Source organism: Camelus ferus, chromosome 20 (assembly GCF_009834535.1).
Source record: "Camelus ferus isolate YT-003-E chromosome 20, BCGSAC_Cfer_1.0, whole genome shotgun sequence".
NCBI lineage: Eukaryota > Metazoa > Chordata > Mammalia > Artiodactyla > Camelidae > Camelus > Camelus ferus.
The window spans coordinates 12,419,692-12,443,880 of NC_045715.1; the positions used below are offsets into that span (position 1 = coordinate 12,419,692).

Here is a 24,189-nt window from a genome sequence, read left to right on the forward strand (position 1 = left end):
AGTTATCTTCTTACTTAATCCTCCAACCAATGCTAGGGTACTCTCTCGCTGTGCCCATTTTATATGTGAGAACACTGAGGTTTAGTCTTAGGGAAGTTAAGTAGCTTGAAACTTATGGCTTCACACTCATGGAGTCTAACTGCAGGGCACATATACTCTTACCAAGTAAACTACATAAAAACTTGACTCCAGAGTGTTGAAAGTATTAGCAGATGCTAATATTTAATGTTCTTTGTCTTGTTTTTTTGTTTTGTTTTGCAGGTTTTCTGATACAATGGCAACCCCACGGGGGAGGACAAAGAAAAAAGCATCTTTTGATCATTCTCCAGATAGCCTACCTTTGAGGAGCTCCGGTAGGCAGGTATCACTCATCTGTTCATTCCTTGCACCTCCTTTGAGCAACAGACTTATTGTGGTTGGGACTGAAGAATTAGAGGTGAAAGGATATAATTCCAGCCCTCAAGGAACTTGCAGTCTAGTGGAGAAATTCACCTTGGGACCATCAGCGTGATAAAGTGGTAGAATGTTGGAAAAAGGGTATCTGGCCGAGGGGGCTGCAGAGATAAAGGCATAGAGTGTGAATCAGCACGAGTTGTTCAGAGCATCGCAGTTACGTGGTTGCCTCCAGGATGTGAGCTGGGGCCAGATCATGCTTGGCTTGGTGTCATTCATAGGAATTTGGACTCCAGCTTGGAGTTGGTTGGGTGCTGTTGGAGAGTTACTTGCTGCCATCTCTCTTGTAGGGCTTTTCTTTTCCTTTTAAAAGAAAAATATTGAATGATGTGATTCTTTTTCTAGAATTTCTCTAGTTTTTTTTTTTTTAATCTGCAATACTGAGAGGCTATAACGGCTCTAAGTAAAGGAAAAACTCTTAATTTGAGAGTGGCTTTTATTTTGATCAGTATAGCTTTTTCCTAAGAAAAGCTCATATGCATTTTTAGCTCTCTACTTAGAGACTTTCATCGCAGTGCTAGTTCTATACTTCTAGCAGGTTCGTGTATTATTTGCGCAATGCACTCTCAAGGAAATTGCTGTATCATCAGCCCCTAGCTCGCTGCCAGGATGCTGTTGATCCTCACATTTAGAACCTCTAACAGGAAAGTGGTTTCAGTAGTAAACCTTCCACTACCTTCGCCCTTGGCCATGCTGATGTAATCTTAACCTCAGCCGGTTCTTTCTCAGGCAAAGAAGAAAGCCACGGAGACAACAGACGAGGATGAAGACGGTGGGTCAGAGAAGAAGTACAGAAAATGTGAAAAAGCAGGCTGTACAGCAACGTGTCCCGTGTGCTTTGCAAGTGCTTCTGAAAGGTCTGTTTAGATGGCTGGTCTTGGCCTCACCTTCCTGTGGGTCAGAGCATCCAGCCTCAAAGATAGTCTTCCTGAAGATACTGTTAGTTATCTAATAAGAGACATTGTCAATGCATTCGGTACACATCCTGTACACAGCACACCCTCCTGTATCTCCCCTCGTTAGACCAGCCGTATCAGCTCTGTCCAGTGGCCACTCCGTGTCCTCAGGTCCCATCCACCATAGTTGTACCTCTCTTGGGGGTTGAGGGTAGGATAGGGTCAGCGGTGGGGACACAGCAGAGAGAACCTTGAGCTCCCTGCGAAGACCAGTATATACTTATTTCCCGTGCTCTTCTCCCTTATATAACATACGGCCTCGTCCAGCAGACATATATAGGTCTCATTAAAACTATGCAGTTAACGGCACTCTTGCCATGTGGATTGGAATGACCCAAGCATGACCTTTTACTTTCAGAGAAAAATCTTCAGTTAAGATTCAATAAAACCTGGAAAACAAATCCCCTCCCCCGTGTTTTAAAATCACAAAGAGGTAGTATTGTTAGCGTTCACAGTGGCATATTTCATTCTTTTACTACATTATTGGCTGTGTGGCAGGTTATATTTGCCAGATTGCCCACTGGATGGTGGAATTCCAGCTGGCCAGATCTGTTCACTGTTCAGATTCAGGCCAGCTGTTGTTACCAGAGATCACACTTTTCTCCACCCACACGCAGCAAGCACGCTGGCCTCCCTTCTTTCATGCCCTAAAACCCCGCCATCACTCCAGGGAGTCGTGATAAAACTCCAAAGTCCCAGCCCCTTCTGATGTGCAGGCAGCTGGGTACCACTGATCACCAGTGCATTGTTGTGTATTAATCATCCTTTCCATTTCCCCTGTTGTAATCTGCTGGTGGTTAGGATTCTAAGTGGAGGTAAGGCAAAATGAGCTCATAGGAGGTACTTGATAAATGTTTAAAAAAAAAGAAGGAAGAAATGTTGATTCATTACCAAAGCTACCTGTTTTTGCTCTTTTCAGATGTGCCAAAAATGGCTACACATCCCGATGGTATCACCTCTCCTGTGGGGAGCATTTCTGTAATGAATGCTTTGACCATTACTATAGAAGGTTGGTTCTGATAATTGAGGTTTCCCTGGTGGAAGGGTCGGTGGCTTGGGCAGCAGAGGGCATCAGATGGATGGGGATCAGTCTGAGCCCCCGGGCTTACTGAATGAGTCCACTGTTACAGCCACACCTGTGCTGACTGCAGGTGTGTCGGGACCTTGATGCAGTAGTTTGCATGTATGTATGCTTACGTGTGTGCATATTCAGGGCTCAAAAAGTATCTGCCATGAGACAGCTATTCTCTTTAGTTTGCAAATGCTTAAAAACCTAGGAGAGTTGCTTTGCTGTGCCAGTGCGTGGGGGCAGGATGCAAAGATTTGGGGGAGGATGCTGACAAGTAGTGAGTCCTGGACAGATGGGTAACCATCTTCTTGATAGTTTTAGATACTAACGCTGATAGAAATGCAGCCTGTTTTATGGGTGCTATGATAACCACTCCCCCCCTTTATTATATGGCTAGTTAAGTCCTTTATAAGGGGTTTGTATCTGCCTCTTGTTTTGAAAACCTGAATAACTTATAGCTTGATACATTTATTTTTATTCTTTTTCAGCCATAAGGATGGATATGACAAATATACTACATGGAAAAAAATATGGACAAGCAATGGAAAAACTGAGCCGAGTCCCAAAGCTTTCATGGCCGACCAGCAACTCCCTTACTGGGTAAAAAAGATAACACCTCATTGTTATGTGAAGCATTTGTGGAGCTAAAAGCAAGAGGAATGGATGAAAACAGCAATTTTTAGCAGTTTTTTCTTTAATTACATTTATTCTTTCTATAACTACTACAGCAAAACACATTTTTAATTTTTGGAGAAAAATCCTGTAACTCAACATAATAGTGTAAAGGAACTAAAGACTCAGATCACCAGGTGCTGGTAGGCGTGGCTAAGTTTGGCACATATCTCTCTAATCTTTTTTTCTGTTCATGCTTTTATGTATATGTTTAACACAGTTTCATGCTTTATATGTAAATCCTAATCAGGTTTAAAATCATACTTTGCAGGTAACTTTTTGGTAATTTTTAGTTTTTTTTTTTTCTTTAAGTTTGTATTTTCCACTTAGCCATTCTTTGAAAATATATTTTAGTAATTGCATATATTATATAAATATACCATCATTTAATAAATGATTTGCTGATTAATATTTAATATTCTAGGTAATTTAAGCTTCTCTACATACTTAAAAAATGTTTTATAACCTCCCCCACCAAATAAAAAATTGTTTTTATTGAAGTGACATTCACATGACTTTAAATTCACATAAAATTAACCACTTTAAAGTGTACAATTCAGTGGCATTTAGTACATTCACAGTGTTGTGCAACCACCACCTCTATCTAATTCCAAAACATTTTCATCATCCACAAAAGAAACCTGTGGCTAGTAAGCAGTCACCTCCCATTTCTCTCTGCCTCCAGCTCTTGGCAACTGCTAATCTCCCTTCTGTCTTTATGGATTTTCCAGTTTGGATGTTCTATGTAAAGGAATCATGCAGAATGTGACCTTTCATATCTGGCTTTTTTCACTTAACATAGTGTGTTTAAGGTTCATCCTTGCTGTAGCATGTGTTAGTATTTCCTTTCCTTTTATGGGTGAATAATATTCCACTGTATGATTTACTACATTTTACTTATCCATTCACCTGTTGGTGGACATTGGTTCATTTCCACCTTTTAGTTATTGCAAATAGTGCTGCTTTGACTATTTGTGTACAGATACTTAATTGAATGCCTGTTTTCAGTTCTTCTGGGTACATTCCTAGGAATAAAATGGCTAGGTCATGATAATCCTATTTAACTTTTTGAGGACTTGCGAAGCTCTTTCTTACAGCTAGCTGCTGCAGCATCTCTCATTCCCACCAACAGTGTATGAGAGCTCGAGTTTCACATCCTCACCAACTCTTGTTTACCATTTTTTAAAATTATAGTTGTCCTAATGGGCATGAGATGGTATCTCATTGTGGCTTTAATTTGTATTTCCCTAATGACTAATGTATCTTTTCTTGTACTTGTTGGCATTTGTATATCTCCTTTGGAGAGAGATCTTTTCAGGTATTTTACCCATTTTTAAGTTGTGTTGTTTGTCTTTTTCATGTTGAATTATAAGTGTTCTTTATATATTCTGGATACTAACCCTGATCAGATATATGATTTGCAAATATTTTCTACTCTAGGTTGTCTTTTCATTTCTTGATAGCCTCCTTCAATGCGCAGAAGTTTTTTATTTTGATGAAGTTCAATTTATCCATTTTTTCTTTTGTTGCTTATGCTTTTGGTGTCATATTTAAGAATCCATTAGCCAAATCTGAGGTCATGGAGGTTGACTCCTATGTTTTTTACGTATCTTACCACTTTAGCTCTTACATTAAGATATTGGCTTCATTTTGAATTAAGTTTTGTATGTATGTGAAGTAGGCATCCAACTTCATTCTTCTATGGATGGACAACTACATGCTTTTTTAACAAATAAACTTTAATTTTGGGGTAATTTTAATTTTGTAGAAAATTTGCAAGAGTTCCCATATATCCTTCATCCAGTTTCTCCTAATGTCATCCAGGTGCACCAAGATTATTTCTTAAACTGAGAAGTTAACATTGGTATAGTACTACATAACAGACTTACGTGGATTTCATTAGTGTTTTCATTCGTGTCTTTTCACTGTTCCAGGATGCAGTCCAGGATACCACATTGCATTTAGCTTGATACTTTTTTGACTAACTGCAGCTCAATTTAACTCTGATTAATTCCTTAGGATAGGGATAGAAAACCATTGCGACAACAGAACTCAGATCCCCTTTGCACTTTTCAGGGCATGAGCTAGTATTGAATCAGAAATCAGCCTGATGGGGTTAAAGTGGATTTTATGGGTGGCAATGATTCAAGGGGGAGAAAAAAGTGCTTGGAAGAGCTGGATGGTTGTTGACCAAATCACGTGGAGAAGATGGCAAAAGGAAAGGTGGAGGATGGAAATGCTAGGTCAAAATGAGCCAACTCATTGACCTTGACTTTCTACTTTTCATCTAGGTTCAGTGTACAAAACCTGAGTGTCGAAAGTGGAGGCAACTCACCAAGGAAATCCAGCTTACTCCACAGATAGCGAAGACCTACCGATGTGGTATGAAACCAAATAGTGCTGTGAAGGTATGACGCTTGTTGGTTTTCCTTTTGAATTAACTGATATTAGTTTAGTTGTCAGTAAATAGTAATGGTGTATACTTTTCATTTATTGTGTCGATCACTAAATCAGAATTGTGTTGGTCCACGTCTAACAAAACCTCAACCATACTGGCTTAACCAATTAAGGATTTTATTCTTCTCTCATTATAAGCAATTTAGGAACAGTGTGTCCAGAGTTGGTGTAGTTGCGCAAGGAAGTCTCCTTCTAGTTTCCAGTTTTGCTGCTTGATGGTTCAGCCACAGGATTGTTGCTGCACTGTCAGCCATCACTCCGAATTCTAAGCAGAAAAGATGGGAAAGGCAAAGGGCGAGAGGGGTGTCCCAGCCAAGTCTCTCCCTCTTTTATTGGGAAACCAGGAGCTTTCCTGGAAGTTCCACCAGTAGATTTCTATTTTTAGCTCATTGGCCAGAACAGGATCATGCAGCTACTCTGAACGACAGCAGGGACAAAGGAAGAAGGTATTTTATAACTGGGCGTGTTGCAGCGTCAGACAAAATCCGGATCCAGTTAGTAAGGAAAACAGGATGAATTGGGCAGTTAGCAATCTTCCACAGTTGGTATAGTTGCCTCTTTTGATATCTGGCAATTACTTAGTGTTTAAAAATGTGTGATTGCTTAAATGTGTTAAAGGATTCATCCACAAAATGTCCTAGTTCCATCAGTACGTTAAAGAATATTAGGAATCACCGTAGTCTCAGAAACAAGGTGCTTTAAAAAAATTTTTTTTAATTTCATTCACACATCATAAAATTCACCCTTTTAGAGGATACAATTCAGTGGTTTGTAGTACATTCACAAAGATATGCGGTCATCACCAGAACATATTTTCTTAGTTCAAATATTTCCCTTTGAAAGAATGAAGAGCTTTATAAAGTTTGTGATGAAGTTTTTAAAAGCCTGGGATTTAAGATATAAATACTATTAAAGTGATTCATAATTATTCTTAAACGTATTTGGAAGATTTCGCAAAGTGAAATGGTGAGAAAAGGTATGAACATTTAGAAGTTCTAAATTTTGCAGAAGTACTACATAAATATAATCTTAGGTTTAAAAAAAGTAAATTGAATATATGTATGTATGTATGTATAAATATATACACACATATAATTTAAAAAAAAGAAAGTTCTCCCAACCATCTCTTCCTTCCTACCCTAATAGATAACCAGTCTTTTTTTTGTAATACATGCTTTTTAAAAGAATTAATTTACTAATTATATCTTTTTTTTTTTTTGTCAGGGAGGAGATAATTAGGTTTTATTATTTATTTTTAGAGAAGGTACTGGGAATTTAACCCAGGACCTTGTGCATGCTAAGCACTCACTCTACCACTTGAACTATGCCCTCCCCCTCCAGATAACTACTATTAATGATTCATTTATTCTACTAGAACTTTTTTTTATGCTGTGATTACATATTTATGGTGTGTATTTTTTGAGACTCTTGATGCAAATGTCTAAACTACTTTTTTAAAAGTTTAAAGAACTATAGCTCAGAGTGATCATTTTATCAAAACCTTACCTGCATTGAGTGGTGGTATTTTTAATTGATGTAAAATTTCATCTTGTTTTTAAAAGTGAGGTATAATTACATGTTGTAACTATATGCACAAATTTTAAGCGAATTTCATTGTGTTTTGGAAATGTCCACACTATGTAGCCAGTACCCCAGTCACGATATACAGTGTTTCCAGCATCCTAAAACATGCCAGTTATTTTCTTCCCTCCCCTAAGAGGCCACCAGTATTTTGATTGCCAGTACCCTAAGCAGAGTTTTGTCTGCTCTTGAACTTAGTAGAAATGGAATCAGATGGTATATACTTTTTTGCATTTGGTTTCTTTAACTGAGTAAAACTCTTTGAGATTCATCCATATTCTTGTGTGGATCAGTAGTTTTTTCTTTTTTTGAAGGGTGGGGTGGGGAGGTAAAGTATTTCTCCCCCCTTTTCATTGCTGAGTAGAGTTCCATGGTATGGATGTACCACAGTTTGTTCTCCTGTTGAAGGACATTTTATTGTTTTAAATTTTTCGCTGTTATAAATAAAACTGTGGTGAACATCTGTGCAGGTGTTTTTGTGGGCCTGTGTTTTCATTTCTTGAATGTAAATACTTAAGAAATTTCTGAGTCATATGGCAAATTTATGTATTAAGAAACTACCAAATGGTCTTCTATAGTTGTACCAGGCTACAACATTTGGTGGTGGTACATTGCTTTGTTTTGGTTTGGTTTTTTTAGCCATTCTACTGGGTATGTATTGGTTTATCATTGTGGTTTTAATTTGCATTTCCCTGGTGACCAGTGCTGTTGAACATCTTTTCATATGCTTATTGGCCATTCATAGTTCCTCTTTGGAGATATCTTTTGAAAGACAAAAAACTCTTCTTGTGGAAGTTCTTTATGTTATCTGGAAATGAGATATGTTATCTTGAATATTTTTCACTATCTTTGTCTTGCCTTTTCATTTTTTTAATAGGTCCTTTGATGAGCAGGAGTCTTTTAATTTTGAAGCCTAGTTTATCCATTTTTTCTTTTCTGCTTAGAACTTTTTGTATCTTTTCTGAGAAATCATTGACAGCCTCTCAACTTGCACAGATAGTCTTTTGTTTTTTCTTTGAGGAGATTTATTGTTTTAGCCTTTCTATTTAGGACACTAATCTATCTCGAGTTAATGTTTGGTTTTGGTATAAGATACAGGTCAAGATTCAGTTTTTCTCAGATAAATTTTTAGTTATTCAAAAGATACTTTTTTCCCCATTGAATTACTTTGGCAACATTATTAAAAAAAAAATCAGTTAGCTATCCATGTAGTCTGTTTCTGGACTCTCTTCCATTGATCTCTTGTTTATCTTCTTAAAATCAGGTAGTATAAATTCCTCCAACTTTTTTTTTTTTTTAAGATTGTTTAGGCTATTTTAGGTCCTTTACATTTCTATAAAAATTTTATTATCAGCTTGTCAGTATTTAAAAAAAACTTTTGGGATTTTGATTAGAAAGCATGAAATCTACAGATCATTTGAGGGAGAATTGACATCTTTACATTTTTTTGTCTTCTAATCCTGGGGTCAACAAACTGCAGCTCATGGGTCAAATCTGGCGCCCTTTACCTATTTTTTGTAAATAAAGTTTTATTGGAACATAACCATACTTATTATGTATTGTCTATGGCTGCTTTCATTCCACAGTGACAGAGTAGTTGTAACAGAGACCATATGATTCATAGAGACTAAAATGTTTTCTGTCTGGCCTTTTGTAGAAAAGGTTTCCTGACTCTTGTTCTGACCCATGGGCATAGTGTATCTCTCCATCTTTTCAAAGTCTTTAATTTCTCCCAGCAGTGATTTCTAGTTTTCACTAAGTTTGTGTTCTGTTAAATTTACTTGTAGATATTTTATTTTTTTGTGTGTGATTTTAAATAGAATGTATTTTTAACTTTTCAAGTTGTTTGTTGCAATTCTATTAGAAATATAATTTATTTTTGTATATTACTTTATACTGGAGACTTAATTGTCTTGTTAAATTCCACAGATCTTTTTGGAGATTCCTTTGGTTTTTCTATAATCATACCAACTGTGAATAAAGAGTGTTTTGCTTCTTTAAAAGACTCTTATCCTTTTGCTCTTTTTTTTTCCCTTACCTTATTCCATTGGTCAGGACCACCAGTACAGTGTTAAACAGAAGTGGGAGAGTGAACTTCCTTGCCTTGTTCCTGACCTTAGGAGTGATGTAGTCAGTATTTTATCGTCATGTGTAATGTTGGCTGTAGCTTTTCACAGATGCCTTTTATGAGATTGAGGAAGTTCCTTTCTAGTTTTCTGAGAACTTTTTATTACCTTTTATGATAATTGTATGTTTTTTTTTCTTTAATCTATCAATGTGGTGAATTACACCAATTCTGGAATGTTGAAACAACCTTGCATCCCTGGGGGAAGAATTCCACTTGTTCCTAATGCATTGTCCTTTTACCATATTGGATTCAGTTTCCTGATATTTTGTTAAGAATTTTTGTGTTTGTGTTCATGTTGGATACTCTTTGTCATTTTCTTTCTTGTAATGTCCTTGTTAGGTTCTGCTGTCAGAGTTACCCTGGTTTCATAAAACGAATAGAAAAATATATCCTCTCCATTTTATTGAAGAGTTTGTGGATAGCTGATATTATTTCTCAGTTAATGTTTGGTACAATTCACTAGTAAAGCCAGTTAGGCCAATTTTCTTTGTGAGAAGTTTTAAAATTACAAATTCAGTCTTTTTAACAGGCTACTGAGGGGGTTTATTCTATCCATTTTGAAAAATTGTGTTTATTAAGAAATTTGTCTGTTTCATCTGCATTGTCAAGTTTGTTGGCTTAAAGCTGTTTGCAGTGTTCTCTTATTTCTCCTTTTAATGTCAGTGGTACTTATTGTGGTACCCTTCTTTTATTGCTGATGTTGGTAATTTGGGAGTGAAGGGTGGAAAGCATTGATCTAAGCCTGGGATCAGGGCCCTGCAATTAACAAGTCTTGTTCTAAAACTTTTCAGTTTAGCCCTAAATTGATTCTTGAGCTCAACCTCCAGAGTAGAAGACCTCTCGGAGGGATAGAAGGGGGAAAAAAATAGGAGGGGGCTCACTCTGAGCGAGTGGGTCATTCACTTTCCAGACTGAGTGGTTGCACTGATGGAAACTGGAGTTTGAGTAAAGGTACTGTGAGCTTGTGTGGTGAAGGGGAGTGTGTCTAGCTAGCAGGAACAGTACCATGGCTGCACTGACCTTAACCAGCACCTGTGCTCCAGATTACTTCCCACGTGAAAAGTAGACTCAGTGGCATATCATTATATTTAAAGAAGAGTTCAGCCAGGGAGCAGCCAAAAATAGCAGACTGTTTTAATAGATACTTACTAGCTTTTGGGTCATTTTTACTCAACATATTTCAGCAGGGCTTCTAAACAGTTCTAAAAAATATATATATGTATGTGTGTGTATATGTATATATATATAGGCTCATTTGCATAATAATGTTATGTTACCTAATACTATGTGTGATTTTCACATTAATAGTTTACATTAAAATCATTTTGTACTGTGCTTTGATTAACTTTGGTTTAACTGTTGTTTAGAGTTACCCATAATCTCTCCTCTTTTTCACTTGCTGATAATGGAATCTAACTTTGATTTCATCTCTACTAATGGTTCAAATTATCCATGTCCCTTTTTTTGGTTACTTGATTTTTCTTCCGGTGTGTCATTTATGATTTCTTCAATTTAAGTAGTTTTTGAAAAGTTTAAGGTTTTCTTTAGAATGAGTTTGTTTTTAGACACATGTTATGTGTTCATCAATGAAAAATTCAAGCAATGTAGAAAAGAACAAAGATGGTTTAAAAAATTCATGCAGTCATCTTCATGAAATAACCATTATTAAATGAGATTCATTCAAGAGTATTCATGCATGTATACAAGGAGAAGGCCTAGTGGATAAATAACTTCATATTAAGGAAGCATACTATATATGCTGGTTGTACATAAAATGATTGAGTTTAATACAACATAATTTAAAATAAGTTAAAGAAGCCAAAGTGAAATAAGAAATTGATGCATATAAGACAGTTATTTCTTCATTTCAAGAAACAGTAATTTCTTTCTTGAGGGGGAAGTAATTAGGTTTCTTTATTTACTTCTGTTCAAAAAAATTTTAATGACAGTACTGGGGACTGAACCCAGGACCTTGTGCATGCTAAGCACTCACTCTACCACTGAGCTATACCCTTCCCCCAAGAAATAGTAATTTCTGAAAGCTCCCTAAAAGGTTAAGAAAATACATGATGAGGATGTTAAGAAGTTGGAATCACTCCAGCTTTTCAACAAAATGGCATGTTTCAATTTTAGGTTCTGTGAATTGACAACCTGTTGTGAAAGAGGGAAAAATGCACTGACAGTATACTTCAGCCTACCAATTTTCTCTCTCTCAATTTTTGTTAGTGTTTTGCTGTTTTGTTTTTCTTTTCTTTTCTTTTTTTTTAGTTTAGTCTGCTCTGTTGGAATATCATTTTTCCCTAGGACCATATTTCCTTCACCGTTTACTCTTGTCCTTACGTGCAGTTACTGCTCCCCACAGTTGCGCTTACCACAGTTCCTTCTATCCCAGGTATTTATTTTGATTCATCACCTGGTTGGATGTATTTGAACATCAGGTACGTTGTGCCCAGGAGAACTCAGAGGTGTCAGATTCCCTGTTTTTGAAAAACGCGTGCCTTTCGCTTCTTCCACCCATCTCAAAGTTGAAACCTTTATGGTCTTCTTAAATCCCAGTGTCTAAGGGTGGTATCACATCTTCTAAATCTCCTTCCCGACCCCTCCTTAAGAAGTCCTCCTTTGAGACCCTCCTGTTACAGGCTGATTGATTATCATCCATAGCCTGAACTTTTGAATTATTTCTTTAAATGGTGTCTCTTGACCCAGAGTCCTTTTGATTTTCAGCTTGGTCGTCTTCTGTCAGGGACAAAGTCTGGAAAGGTTTACTTGTAAAACAGCATTAAAAAGAATGGTAGCAAACAACACACACTGTTTTGGGGCTTGCTTTTCGCCATTTAGTATATCTTGAAGATGCCTCCAACCCAGTACATAAAGACCTCTTTATCTTTAAAGACTATGTAATAAAAAGTCCACTGAATGGATGTATCATGATGAATTTAGCATGATCGAAGGGCATTTAAATGACATTTAAATGTTTACCATTGGTGACAGTGCTGTAAAAACTAGCTTTATATCTATATTATTTTTCAATGTATTTGTAGTATCAAATCCTAGAAATAGAATTGCTGTGTCAGAATATAGACAGTTGTCTTAATAGGAAATCATTCTTAGACATGAGAGCATTTTTAATTTGTGTGTAAGGAATAAAGAATGAAGGCAGACACTCACCATGTACCCACCAGCCAGTTTTAGAAACAGAACGTTACCAGTGCCTCTGTAACTCCCTGGGTGCCCCTCAGTAGTTCTCTTCCTCTTCTGCTCCTGCAAGAACGAACAATATTTCAAATTTTGTATTTATTATTCTTTTGCTTTTTGTTATAGAGTTAATACATATGTATGAAACCCTAAATAACGTACAAAGTTTTGCATATTTTTACACTGGTTGCAAACCAGATCCTGTTGTTTGTCTTCCTCTGCAGCTTGCTCTTTGCCTTCCCCCTGAGGTTTTTCAGATGCATCCATGGCTTCATTGCTTTTCCCTGCTGTGTAGCGCTGTACTGTGTGACTCCACTGCAGGGCGTCTGTTCTAGAGGGTTTTCTAGTTTGGGGCTGTTATACCCAGTGCTCCTGTGAGCCTTCTTGCACGTCTCTCCTCGTGCACACGTGCCAGAGTTTCTCTGCAGTATATTCCAAGGACCAGATTTGCCAGGCCATATGGTATGCCAGTCTTCAGTTGATTTAGGTAACTTTTCCATTGGACTATAACACACAAACGGAAAATGCTCAAGTCCGAGTACATAGTTCAATGAATTTTCAGAGTCCACATGTAGCCAGCTCCCAATAAAGAAGTCAAACCCTTACTAGACCCTCAGAAGCCCCCTTGTACCCCGTTTCGCTCAAGACATCCACCCCTTTCCCCCCTACCTACTCTCTGACTTACACCGCTGTGGGTGTTTTGCTTGCGTTTGCACTTTATGTCAGTGGGATCCTACAGCGTGAGTGCTTTTGGATCTGGCTGCTTTCACGCCCTGGTACGTTTGTGAGATGCGTCTGTGTTGTAGCGCGTGGTTGTAGTTAATTCTCATCGTCGTGTCGGGTGCCACTGTTTGAATATAATACATTTTATTTCCCCATTCTGCTCTTGATGGGCTTCTGGGTTGTGTTTAGCTCTTCCCTCTTACAAACAATGCACCTTTGAATATTTTCTAATACTTCTCTTGGTGCACACGGACGAGGGTCTCTCTCGAAAATACAGGCAAACCTTTTATGTTTGTACTTCGCAGATACTGCGTTTTTTTACAGTTTGAAGGTTTGTGGTGAACTGGTGTTGTCAGATGATAGTTAGCATTTTTTAGCAATAAAGCATTTTTTAATTAAGGCTTGTATTTTTTTAGACATAATATTGCTGTACCGTTAATAGATAGCAGTGTAGAGTAAACAATTTTTGTATGTGCTGGGAAATCAGAAAATTCATTTGACCTACTTCATTGCGATATTTGCTTTGTCGCGGTGGTTGGTCTGGAACTGAACCCACAGTGTCTCTGAGATATGTCTGTATAGCAAGGTTAGAATTGCCTGGCGTATGTGGGGAGGGTACAGCTCCGTGGTAGAGTGTGTGCTTAGCATGCACAAGGTTCTGGGTTCAATCCCCAGTACCGCTGTTAAAAAATAAATAAAAATAAATAAACCTAATCACCCTCTCCAAAATTGTTGGGCGTATCTAGTCATCCCTTAGGTATCTATAGGGATTAGTTCCAGGAACCCTCAGATACCAAAATCCGAAAATGCTCAAGCTCCTTATATAAATGGCGTAGTAGTTTGCATATAACCTACAGGCATTCTCCTGTATAGTTTAATCATCTCTAGATGACTTATAATACCTAATACAATGTAAATGCAATGTAAATAAATAGTGGCTGGTGCATGGCTGGCGCATGGCAAATTCAGGTTTTGCTTTTTGGAACTTTCTGGAATTTTTCTTTTTCAAATATTTTTAATCCAAAGCTGGCTAATTTTGTGGATGTGGAACTCACAGATGCGGAGGGCCGACTGTAGTATATACCTCTTAAGTTATACAAGATAATGCCGAATTATCATGCATTTGAAAGTTTTGTAGTTGGTCACATTGTTCTCCAAAGCCGTTATGTTCTTTTAGATTTCCACTCAGGACATCTTACATGAGGAGCTGTCTGCCCCACACCCTCACTCATGCAGTGCTTTACCACACTTTTTTCTTGACCAGTCTAATTGGTGAAAAGGGGTACCTTATTGAAGGTAAATTGACACTGAAGACTATATTTCATAATTTAACCGAATTAATGCTTTTTTTGTTTGTTTTGGCAGCCCGAGACCTCAGATCATTGTTCTCTTCCAGAGGACCTAGTGAGTATTTCCGCGTGTTCTAGACTAGAGTGTGTCCTGCCTTCACTGATAAGTACTATAAGAAAATGAGAATAACAGTTTTATGAGTGTCTCTCTCTTTATTTGGTTGCTAATCAAAGCCTTTGTTTGTTTGTTTCTTTTTTTCAGGGGGGGAGATAATTAGGTTTGTTTATTTATTTTTTTTGATGGAGGTACTGGGGATTGAACCCAGGACCTCCTGCATGATAGCCAGGTGCTCTACTGCTGAGCTACACCCTCCTGCAAAGGCTTTTTAATCTAACATGATGACTATAGGATGAAAATGCTAGCAATAGAACTATTATGGGTGATCCTCTCCCAACTTAAAAAAAACCCCTGAAATTTTATTGCTTTATGTTAAAAGGAAATAAAAAGAAAGAACTTGACACCTTGCCTTCCTACAAGGATCAGGCTTCTTATCCTTGTTTTTCATGGTTGACTTTATGACCTTCTGTCTGCTTGAATCCTTCCAGGAAAAGAACAAGAGGCCCGTAATTTGATGGTCTTGGCCCCGATTCAGCCGTGAGAGTGTTCTTGTGTATTCTGATCTCAGCATAACTGCTTTGCCCCGTCCCTGCCCAGAAACGGAAGGGGAGGCAGCTGGCAGAACCTCGTCACATTTCATTTAAGGAATCTTTGCTACCGGAGCGGGCAGATTCCATGGTCCATATACCCAGATTCAGTGGCCGTTTCAGAAAATGATTTTTTAAAATTCTGAGTTATTCTGCATTACAGTGATTCAGGATGGTCTGTAGTTTTTCTGGATGTCTGAAACTCAGGGACCGTGGTTGATGTCTAGGCAAAGAGAATTGACACCTTAGCAAGACTACTTTAAATCCGTTCTGTTACATAAAGGGGTCTTGATACACACATACACACACACACACACACACACACTGTTAAAAAAAAAAAAACTAATTGCTTGTACCCTCGGACATTTCCATAGTAAAGCAGTGGCCCAAATACTTTCTGGATTTAGGATAGACAGGATTAGATCATAGGAAGGAAAACATAACTTTAAATACCATTACAAATGCCTTATGAATCTTTCCCCTAATATTCAGACCATTTTCCACTCAAGGAATCTGAACTTGAGGACAAAGGCTGAATTCTCGGGATATGAGAACTTCAAAAAGTTTGAATGAGTCCTGGATGTTCACCTGCCAGTTATTTTTGTGTTCGGTTAAGAAAGAGTCAGGAGCAGGTTGAGGGCTGTATCACCTTACCTTCTTCTATGTGTGTGAATTCTAGGGTCACTTTTCAAGCAGTTTCTACATTTTAAGTGCCCATGTTAGTTTCTTAGGGGTGCCCTAACAAATTGCCACAAACTGGGTGGCTTAAAGCAACGGAAATTTATTGTCCCATAGTTCGAGAGGCCGTAAGTCTGAAATCAAGATGTCTTCAGGGCTGTGCTCCCCCTGCAGGGTCTGGGGGAGGAGTCTTCCTGGCCTCTCCCAGCTTCTGGCATTGCCAGCAGTCCCCAGTGTTCCTTGGCTCGTAGACGCACCACTCCCCATCACTCCTGTCTCTGCTCCGTCATCACCTGACCCTCTTCCTTTGTCTCCCCTTCTCTGTGTCTCTTCTCTTCTTATAAGGACACAGTCCGGGTGAATGTAGGGCTCCCTCTCCTCTAGTATGACTAATTACATCTGCAAAGACCTTGTTTCCAAATAAGGTCACATTCTGAAGTTCAGGGTGGATGTGAGTTTGGAGGGAATGCATTTTAACCTAGTGTAGTGGGCATTTCATTAAATATGCTAATAGGTTGACCGTGTCAAGCCCAGTTTCTTCAGTGGTATGTGTTCTAAAGGTGACAGTGGGACTTCTGATGGCATAGGAACAAAGTGATGGCCAGATGTCCTGGGATGGTGGGTATGCTGAGATCACACACTCAAACAGCAAGACCAAGTGCTAGATTATCAGTCACTGTTTGCATTTCTCATGCTCTAAGGCAGAGGTTGGCTAGTACGCCCTCAGGTGGGCTTCTAGGGGGAAGAAAGCCTGGGGGGAGGTAGCTGGATGGCAGGGGCCTCTCTTGGGTTCTCACTCAGTTTTCTAGCACAGCTGCAAGACCCAGAGAGTGGAAGAGAGTGGGAAACCCTTGGGTTCGTGTTTTTAAGGCACCTACATCCTGCCTCTGTGTGGTCCGTTTCGAGTGTCAGGACCTGAACACTCAGTTTTACTCCGTTTTTCGGGGCTGAGCCGGGAAGGGGTCCCTAGAGACACCCCCAGTGTGTCGGAGAAGGAACTGAAGCTTCCCTTCTTTTTGGTCCAGCACAGGCTGGTCACAGGCAGCCAAACCGAAAACAAACCTTGAGAACAAAGGTTGCAAACTGAAAAGCCTTCAGGGGCTGGGCAGGTAAAATGAACATGGGAAGCAGTTGGGAGTAATTCATAGGGTATGTTGGGGCTTGTAGTGAGCTGAAAAATGCTTGCCCCAGATTTGGGCTCTCTCTCTCGGAAGGGCAACAAAATGCATCTTGAGTTTGTAAACCCCTACTTGATGGCAAGTGGCATTTGCTTGGAGCCTGGAGAACTAACATCAGAGGGTCCCTAAGCTCAAGGTTCTCCTCTGTCAGATACTTCAAATTCCTGGAGTGAGATCACGTTTTAAAAAAGGCTGTCTAATACAGGATTGGTGGCAGTGTTGCTTTAGAAGCTAGGTAAATTTTATTTTTCACAGTAGTTACTCATCATGGGGCTGCTTTGATCCAATGACTCCATATGTTAGATCAACTCTAGAATGAGATCACATATTTTCAGACTGAAAATAGCTTTTTTGGTTCAGTTCTCCATGGAGCATCTTATTTTTATTTTCTTTTATTTTTTTATTGAGGTGTAGTTGATTTGATGGTCGTAGTGTACTTTTTCCTCTGAGAGAGTTTTAGTAGCCTCTTGTGAAAAACAGTAATGTGTGACTCCTACCACGGAGAATTACTATGTTCTGCTGAATTTTGCAATTTCAGTTATCTTTGGATCCTAAGTAAAAAGTAGAGAGTAGAAGATATGTGATTACTATACAGAAAGAAATTTCTCATGTTAGACGTAAACACTGTATAGTCAGTGAGTGCAGCTTTGAGACTTACCTGGTGTTGGTGGGATTCTTGAGGGAGGGGTCTGTTACTGCAGATCTGAAAGAACTCGGCCTGGGAAACATTCTCTGCAGGTCTCATGAGCTGTTTTTGTTTCTAAATCTGCCTGTGCAGAACTCTGGTCTAGGACTGCAGAGCGGGCAGAGGCAGAGCAGAAGGGTTAAGGATGAATGACGTGACAGGAGCCATCTATCCTTGGCTGACTCTGCGTGCACATGTCTTGTCTGCCTTTGTCCCTCTTTGTCTCGCTCTGCCCTGTTTCAGAGAGTGTCGGAAGTTTCCAACCACTGGTGGCACTCCATGCTCATCCTACCTCCTCTGATGAAAGACAGCGTAGCAGCACCCCTGCTCTCTGCCTACTACCCCGACTGCGTTGGCATGAGCCCCTCCTGCACCAGCACGCACCGCGTGGCCAGCGACGCCAGCCCCGGGAAGCTGGAGCACGCCAAGTCCGTCCCCTCTGTGCTGGGTGAGAGCTGGCCCTGGCACCCCCTGCTTCCCCTCCCTCTATTGCCCTGGAAATGTGTAGGTGAACAGGATGCAAAAGATGTTTTTTTTTCTTCCCCAAATGTGTGCAGCATGATACGAAGCGCCTCATTATTTCATGGATTTGGTTAGCCTGTGATCACTCATATCATTTGTATACGTGCAGTTAATTTTTCCCTCAGTCCCTGGAAGAGCCTGTAACACTTGTCCAGGGATCGCATTGACGGAGCTGAATGAGCATTTATTTGAAAGTTGGATGGCTGCATGATTTGATAACGCCCACTCACGCTGACAGACCAGAAGAAAGTTTTGACTGAGCTGCCCTTCTTTTTTCTCTCTGAGTCTCTCTACTTCTAATTATGCCATTGATTATCTCAGCAAAGTGATCTGCTCTTGAAAAAACTGAACTTCAGAGCAGGCAGACTGATGACCATTTACTTTAAAGTGACATTTAAACATTCTACATCAGAATTCTTGGTGTCCAGGCAAGAATTCTAGATCTTCTGCACACTGATAAACTTGATTTTTTTGATGGTGCAAATAGATTTTGACATTGTGGCCCTATCGTAAGATTTTTAACTAATAATACTGGGCCCTCTAAAAATGTAGTTGTGGTTGAGTCAAAGCTGAAGTGATAAATCCCACTGTTAACGAAGGTAGAATGAAACAGGCACTCAAATACTGTTAGTGGGTGTACAGTTATGAAGGACAATTTGGCAGTGTGAATGAAAAACCTTAAAATAAATGTTCTTTGACCCTAGGAATTTATCCTAAATAAATGATCAAAGATTATCAAAAGTCAATCCAAGGATTTATGTGTTTATATTGTTTACAATAGTAAAATAATTGAATGAATTTTAAATGCCCAGTAATAGGGGAGAGGTTAAATAATAAGTAAATAATAAGATGATATATGTCCATTGAAGTCATATTTAATGACATGGGACAGTGTTCTTGAAAAGCAGTTAGGAATACAGCCTTTTTATTGCATTTTTCTGGCTTTGTAAAAATAAATAGCTGTTATGTTAATATCTTCTGTTCATAGAAACAGAGCTAAGGATAGACTACACTCCTAAATGTTAATGCCACTTAAGGATTGTTAGGGGTTAGTGATTGTTACTTCTGTGAACCTATTAAGTTTTTGATCGGAAAAATTCCTATGAAAGTTACTTTTAAGATATATTTCTTTGAGGCGTTGGCATTCAGCTGGGTATGGAATTTTAGCCTTGCAGGATGAAGACGTTCTGTAGATCTGTTGCAAAACGGTGTGAATATACTGAACACTACTGAGCAGTAACACTTAAACATAATTAAGAAAGAAAATTTTATGGTATGGATTTTATTTTTTCCCCTACAATTAAAACTTAAAAAAATTCCATGCCACAGAAATTAAATTTGTGAAGAAAGAATGGAGAAAAAATTTGTTAAATTCATGCCTATTTTGTCTAACTAGACAGAAGAAGTGGAAATTATTACATAGGCCAGACTGGGGAGTCTCGGCTCTCCTTTTTGGCTTGTTTTTGCTCTTCAGTTTACCCAGATTTGGAAGTTACAGCTTGTGGGATTTGCCCGCTTGCGTCTTCTCTCAGTTCCAGGCATGAACCGCTACTTCCAGCCGTTCTACCAGCCCAACGAGTGCGGCAAGGCCTTGTGCGTGAGGCCCGACGTGATGGAGCTGGACGAGCTCTATGAGTTCCCAGAGTATTCCCGAGACCCCACCATGTACCTGGCTCTGAGGAACCTGATCCTTGCCCTCTGGTATACCAACTGCAAGGTGAGTGTGGGGCCTGTTGGCTTACAGCACGGGCACACCGACTTCCGGTAAAGAGACAAGATGCTTTATCTGGGGATGGAACCTTTAGATCTGGGTGTCTCCACCTCAGCATTGCTGGCACTGGGTGGATGTTCTCTGTGGGGGGGACTGTCCTGTGCTTTGTAGGATGTTTAAGCAGCGTCCTTGGCCTCTGCTCACTAGATGCTAGTAGCACACCCCGCCTCCCACCCCAATTGTAACAACCAAAAAGTGACTCCAGATATTACCAGATGGGACAGTCCCCCTTCTTGAGAACCACTTTATTTATTTTTTATTGAATTATACTCAGTTTATAGTGTTGTGTCAGTTTCTGGTGTACAGCACAATTCTTCAGTCATACATGAACATACATGTACTCATTTTCATATTCTTTTTCAATGTGAGTTGAGAACCAGTTTAGACCATATGTCATCAGAATTCTTGACTCTCTAGTGACCGAGTATAAGGTGCAGAGTTTGGTTCAAGGATTTCCAAGGGCAATGCCAGGAAAAAAAAAAAGACTAAAACATTAAAGACTGGATTAGAAACCCCTTGAAGGCAGGAATTCTTACCTTGTTATCCTCAAACATCTGAGGCCAGTGATTTGCTCTCTGCTGGGACTGAATAAATGGTAGGGGGCTCCCACAGTGACCACCTTGAAAGGGATGAAGATAAATTGGGGGGTGGGCAGGGTGGGAATACAAGCTTTTTTTTTTTAAACAAAGACTTTCCTGACTCTTGTGTTTTTCTGATTTATTAATTTCTTCTACAATTATTTGAGTGACTGCTGAATGCAGAACGTTTTGCAAGACTGCCAAAGTAATCTTGATTAAGGAACGATATTCCAGTTCCACCCTGGTATTTCCCTGAGTTAGACTCCAGTCTGAGATGACCTGATTAAGTTACGGCTGCAAATGCAGTTTATGTGAATTACGCCCAGGTGAGTGGGTTGGGCAAGGTAGAGTTACTCATTTCCTCCCCAGCAGGCTCAAGGTAGGTACTCAGTAAACATTTGCTGAACTGAACAAAGTTGTGGTCAGAATTTCCTGTGAATAAGTTGTGAAGATAGATCCTTCAGAAACAGCCTGGGATTCATTTTTCTTCACATTTCTTTTTCGTTGACCTTGAAATTTGACTTATACAGGGGAAGACTCTTACAGAAAATATCCTGAACTGAGGAGTGTGGGTCTACTTTAATTTGTAATAAGATAGGACATATTGTATCTAACACTCTAGTGGGAAAATTAATATATGGTTGCTTTAGCGGAGTCGAAGACTTTGAAATGATTTTTTTTTTAACGTCATGAGTACACACACATTTCTTAATCTTCTGCAGCAACCCAGGTCAGTGTCGTGCATGTTATTTCTGTAGTATTTTGAGTATATAGTCATCTTCCCGTGTTTGATCAGGTTCTGTTGGAGCTGGGTTGGGAACAAGTAGAGGAGAGGCCAGAATTGGGCGCCACCGCTCCCCCGGCCCCTGGCCTGAGCCTTTTCTAACTTCATGACACTGGACCAAGGCCAGATTACTCTTGAATCTGAAATGGACCAAGGCCTGGCCAAAGCTGCTGTTGTAAACAGAGAAAGGTGGTGTCTTTTTTTGTTTGTTTGTTTTAAACAAGTTCCGAAGTCCATCCCTGCCATGTCTTATCAGGGATGAGAACCCAGTGTTTTCTGCTGCCAGGGCAGCAGCCTGGATGTGTGTCCTGGCTTTTGTCCTGTAGTTGATTGAGTCAGGAATATATCTGTGGTGTGGTCTGCCCCCACCCTCCCCATATCAGTCATTCTCTGTGAAGGGAAACTTATGTGATAAAATACAAATTGCCTTATGCTTTATTTGTCTCTTTCTTTTTTTCCTTCACCAGGCAGACCTCCCCTTGGTCTTACTATATCTTAGTGATAAATGGTAGATTACAATTACCTGGAAAGGTTTTTTTTTGTTTTTTTTTTTTTGACTTGGGGTAAAATACACACAACATAAAATTTACCATTTTCCCCATAATTCCACAGTTTGGTGGAATTAAGGACATATACAGTGCTGTATAACCATCGGTTCTATCTCGTTCCAGAACTTTTTCATTACCCCAAGAGGAAACCCCACACCCATTAAGCAGTGACTCTCCATACCTCCCTTCCCCCACCCAGTTTCTGGCAGCCGCTAGTCCTTTCTGTCTCCGTAAGATTTGCTTATTCTGGGTATTTCATGTAAATGGAATCATACAGTGTGTGACCTTCTGTAACTGCCTTCGTCACTTAGCATAGTGTTTTTAAGGTTCAACCCAGTCGTAGCCTGTGTCAGTACTTCGTTTCTTTTTATGGCCAGATAATAGTCCACGGATTGATAGACTCCCTTTTGTTTATCCATTCATCCACCAATGGACACTTGGATGATTTCTACCTTTTGGCAATTTGAACAGTGCTGCTGTGAATTTTTTTTGAACCTGTGTTTTCAGTTCTTTCCAGTAAATACATGGGCATGGAATTGCTGGGTTATATGGTAATTCTATGTTTAGCTTTTTGAGGAACCAGGCGTTGTTTTGGTTTGTTAACAGTTTGGTTTTATTTCCAAACACAGGAAGCTCTTACTCCTCAGAAGTGTATCCCGCACATCATCGTCCGGGGTCTGGTGCGTATTCGATGCGTTCAGGAGGTGGAGAGGATACTCTATTTTATGACAAGGAAAGGTCTCATCAACACAGGAGTTCTCAGTGTCGGCACCGACCAGCCTCTTCTTCCTAAAGATTACCACAATGTAGGTGACGGTAACCCCAGCAATAATGCCACCATCGGTCATGACAGATGGCTGGCACATTAATGTTAATAATACAAGTAAAATGCACGTTAGCACCCCAAAAGTTAGAAAGCAGGACTTTTGTAGAATATGTTTTTCTCCAGGAAAGAGAATATCAAGCGTTGTTCCCCTAGATGGCAGAGAGGAGGAAGGGAAGGACAAATGCTAACGTGTTCTTGAGGAAAATAACTCCCTACAGACGTCAGAGAAATACAGATGAACTAGCGTTACTTGGCACTTAGTACCTTCTAAGCAACTAAAGCAGTATGTTGTTTCATTGCTCTAATTGGATTTTTGTTCCTTTTCTTTTTTCTTTTTCTTTTTTTTTTTTTAAAGAAATCAGTCATCATTGTTGGGGCTGGTCCAGCAGGATTAGCAGCTGCTAGGCAACTGCATAACTTTGGAATTAAGGTATGATGTGGGGGACATGGAGGCCAAAACAGATGGCTGACTGCTTCTTTGGTCCAGATTTTCTAAGGCTTAGAAACTAGTTCCTGATTTCAGTGAAGAAGGCTCATACATTATATCTTTATGTCTTCACAGTCGGTTCTAGAAAAGGTACAGAATTTGAAATCAGTTTAATGAAAGAAAGGTAGAGGAAATAGAAACTCTTTTTCTCTTCCCAAAACCAGCTTTTGGGGAGGATTTTAGACTCTGATGGACACAATGGAAGAGAACCTAAGATGATATTAAAGAGGAAATTCTTGACATGTGGTTATTGACACAACAGCGGAGAAAAAGCCCATGTTTCTGTAATAGTTTGAGACAATTAGCAGCTTAGAAATTCATCATTTCTTATATGAAAATTTCTGAAATATCCAGTTAAATTCTCTTAGGCAGATCAAAGGCACACTTTGAAACCTACTCTGGAAAACAAAAATCTTTGCTTTTGGAAGCAAGGTTGAATTCGTTAATCCAGGGTTGAGACAGAATTACATGACTTTGAAAATACTGTATATATTTGAGGTAGCCTCCTTCCCCAAGGAAAAGGGTAGTCTTTTTTTAATCTAGTATGTTACCTTATTCCACTTGTTCAAAATTAACCAAAATCACACACACACACACACACACACACACACACACACACACACAATTTGCAATTCAGTATCTAGTTTCTATTAGATTCATTAAAATCTCCTAGATTTCTGAGACTTCCTACATCTGACTCATTTCTCCTTTTTTAAAAATTTGTTTTGCAAGGACTTTGGTTTTCGCTTAACCAAACGTGAAAATCTGTTTGGTAAAACTGAATTAATGTTTCACTGTGCTCTATCTGGCTGAAAGAAACGGCAGCTTTTTTTCCCACAATGTCTTCTCTCCTGGAGGAATTTCAGAGATGAGAACGTTTTCGGTGGCTGTGCCTTGGGGAGGT

At 39.3% G+C, this 24,189-nt stretch overlaps 1 protein-coding gene and 1 non-coding gene across 3 annotated transcripts in view; one reads left to right on the forward strand and one right to left on the reverse strand.

The window, feature by feature from the left end:
• The window catches only part of KDM1B (lysine demethylase 1B), a 46,987-nt gene that overhangs the window by 3,413 nt on the left and 19,385 nt on the right, over positions 1–24,189 (forward strand). For both annotated transcript variants that reach the window (XM_032462555.1, XM_032462554.1), the window contains 10 exons: positions 262–361; positions 1,183–1,310; positions 2,329–2,418; positions 2,967–3,078; positions 5,442–5,558; positions 14,600–14,638; positions 18,013–18,217; positions 19,824–20,008; positions 22,602–22,778; positions 23,154–23,228. In XM_032462555.1, the coding sequence (XP_032318446.1) occupies positions 275–361; positions 1,183–1,310; positions 2,329–2,418; positions 2,967–3,078; positions 5,442–5,558; positions 14,600–14,638; positions 18,013–18,217; positions 19,824–20,008; positions 22,602–22,778; positions 23,154–23,228 (1,215 nt within the window). In that variant the 5' untranslated portion in view covers positions 262–274. The remainder of the gene's footprint in view (positions 1–261; positions 362–1,182; positions 1,311–2,328; positions 2,419–2,966; positions 3,079–5,441; positions 5,559–14,599; positions 14,639–18,012; positions 18,218–19,823; positions 20,009–22,601; positions 22,779–23,153; positions 23,229–24,189) is intronic.
• Positions 14,825–14,896, reverse strand: TRNAD-AUC. Its single transcript has one exon. It is a non-coding gene; the product is annotated as a tRNA-Asp (tRNA).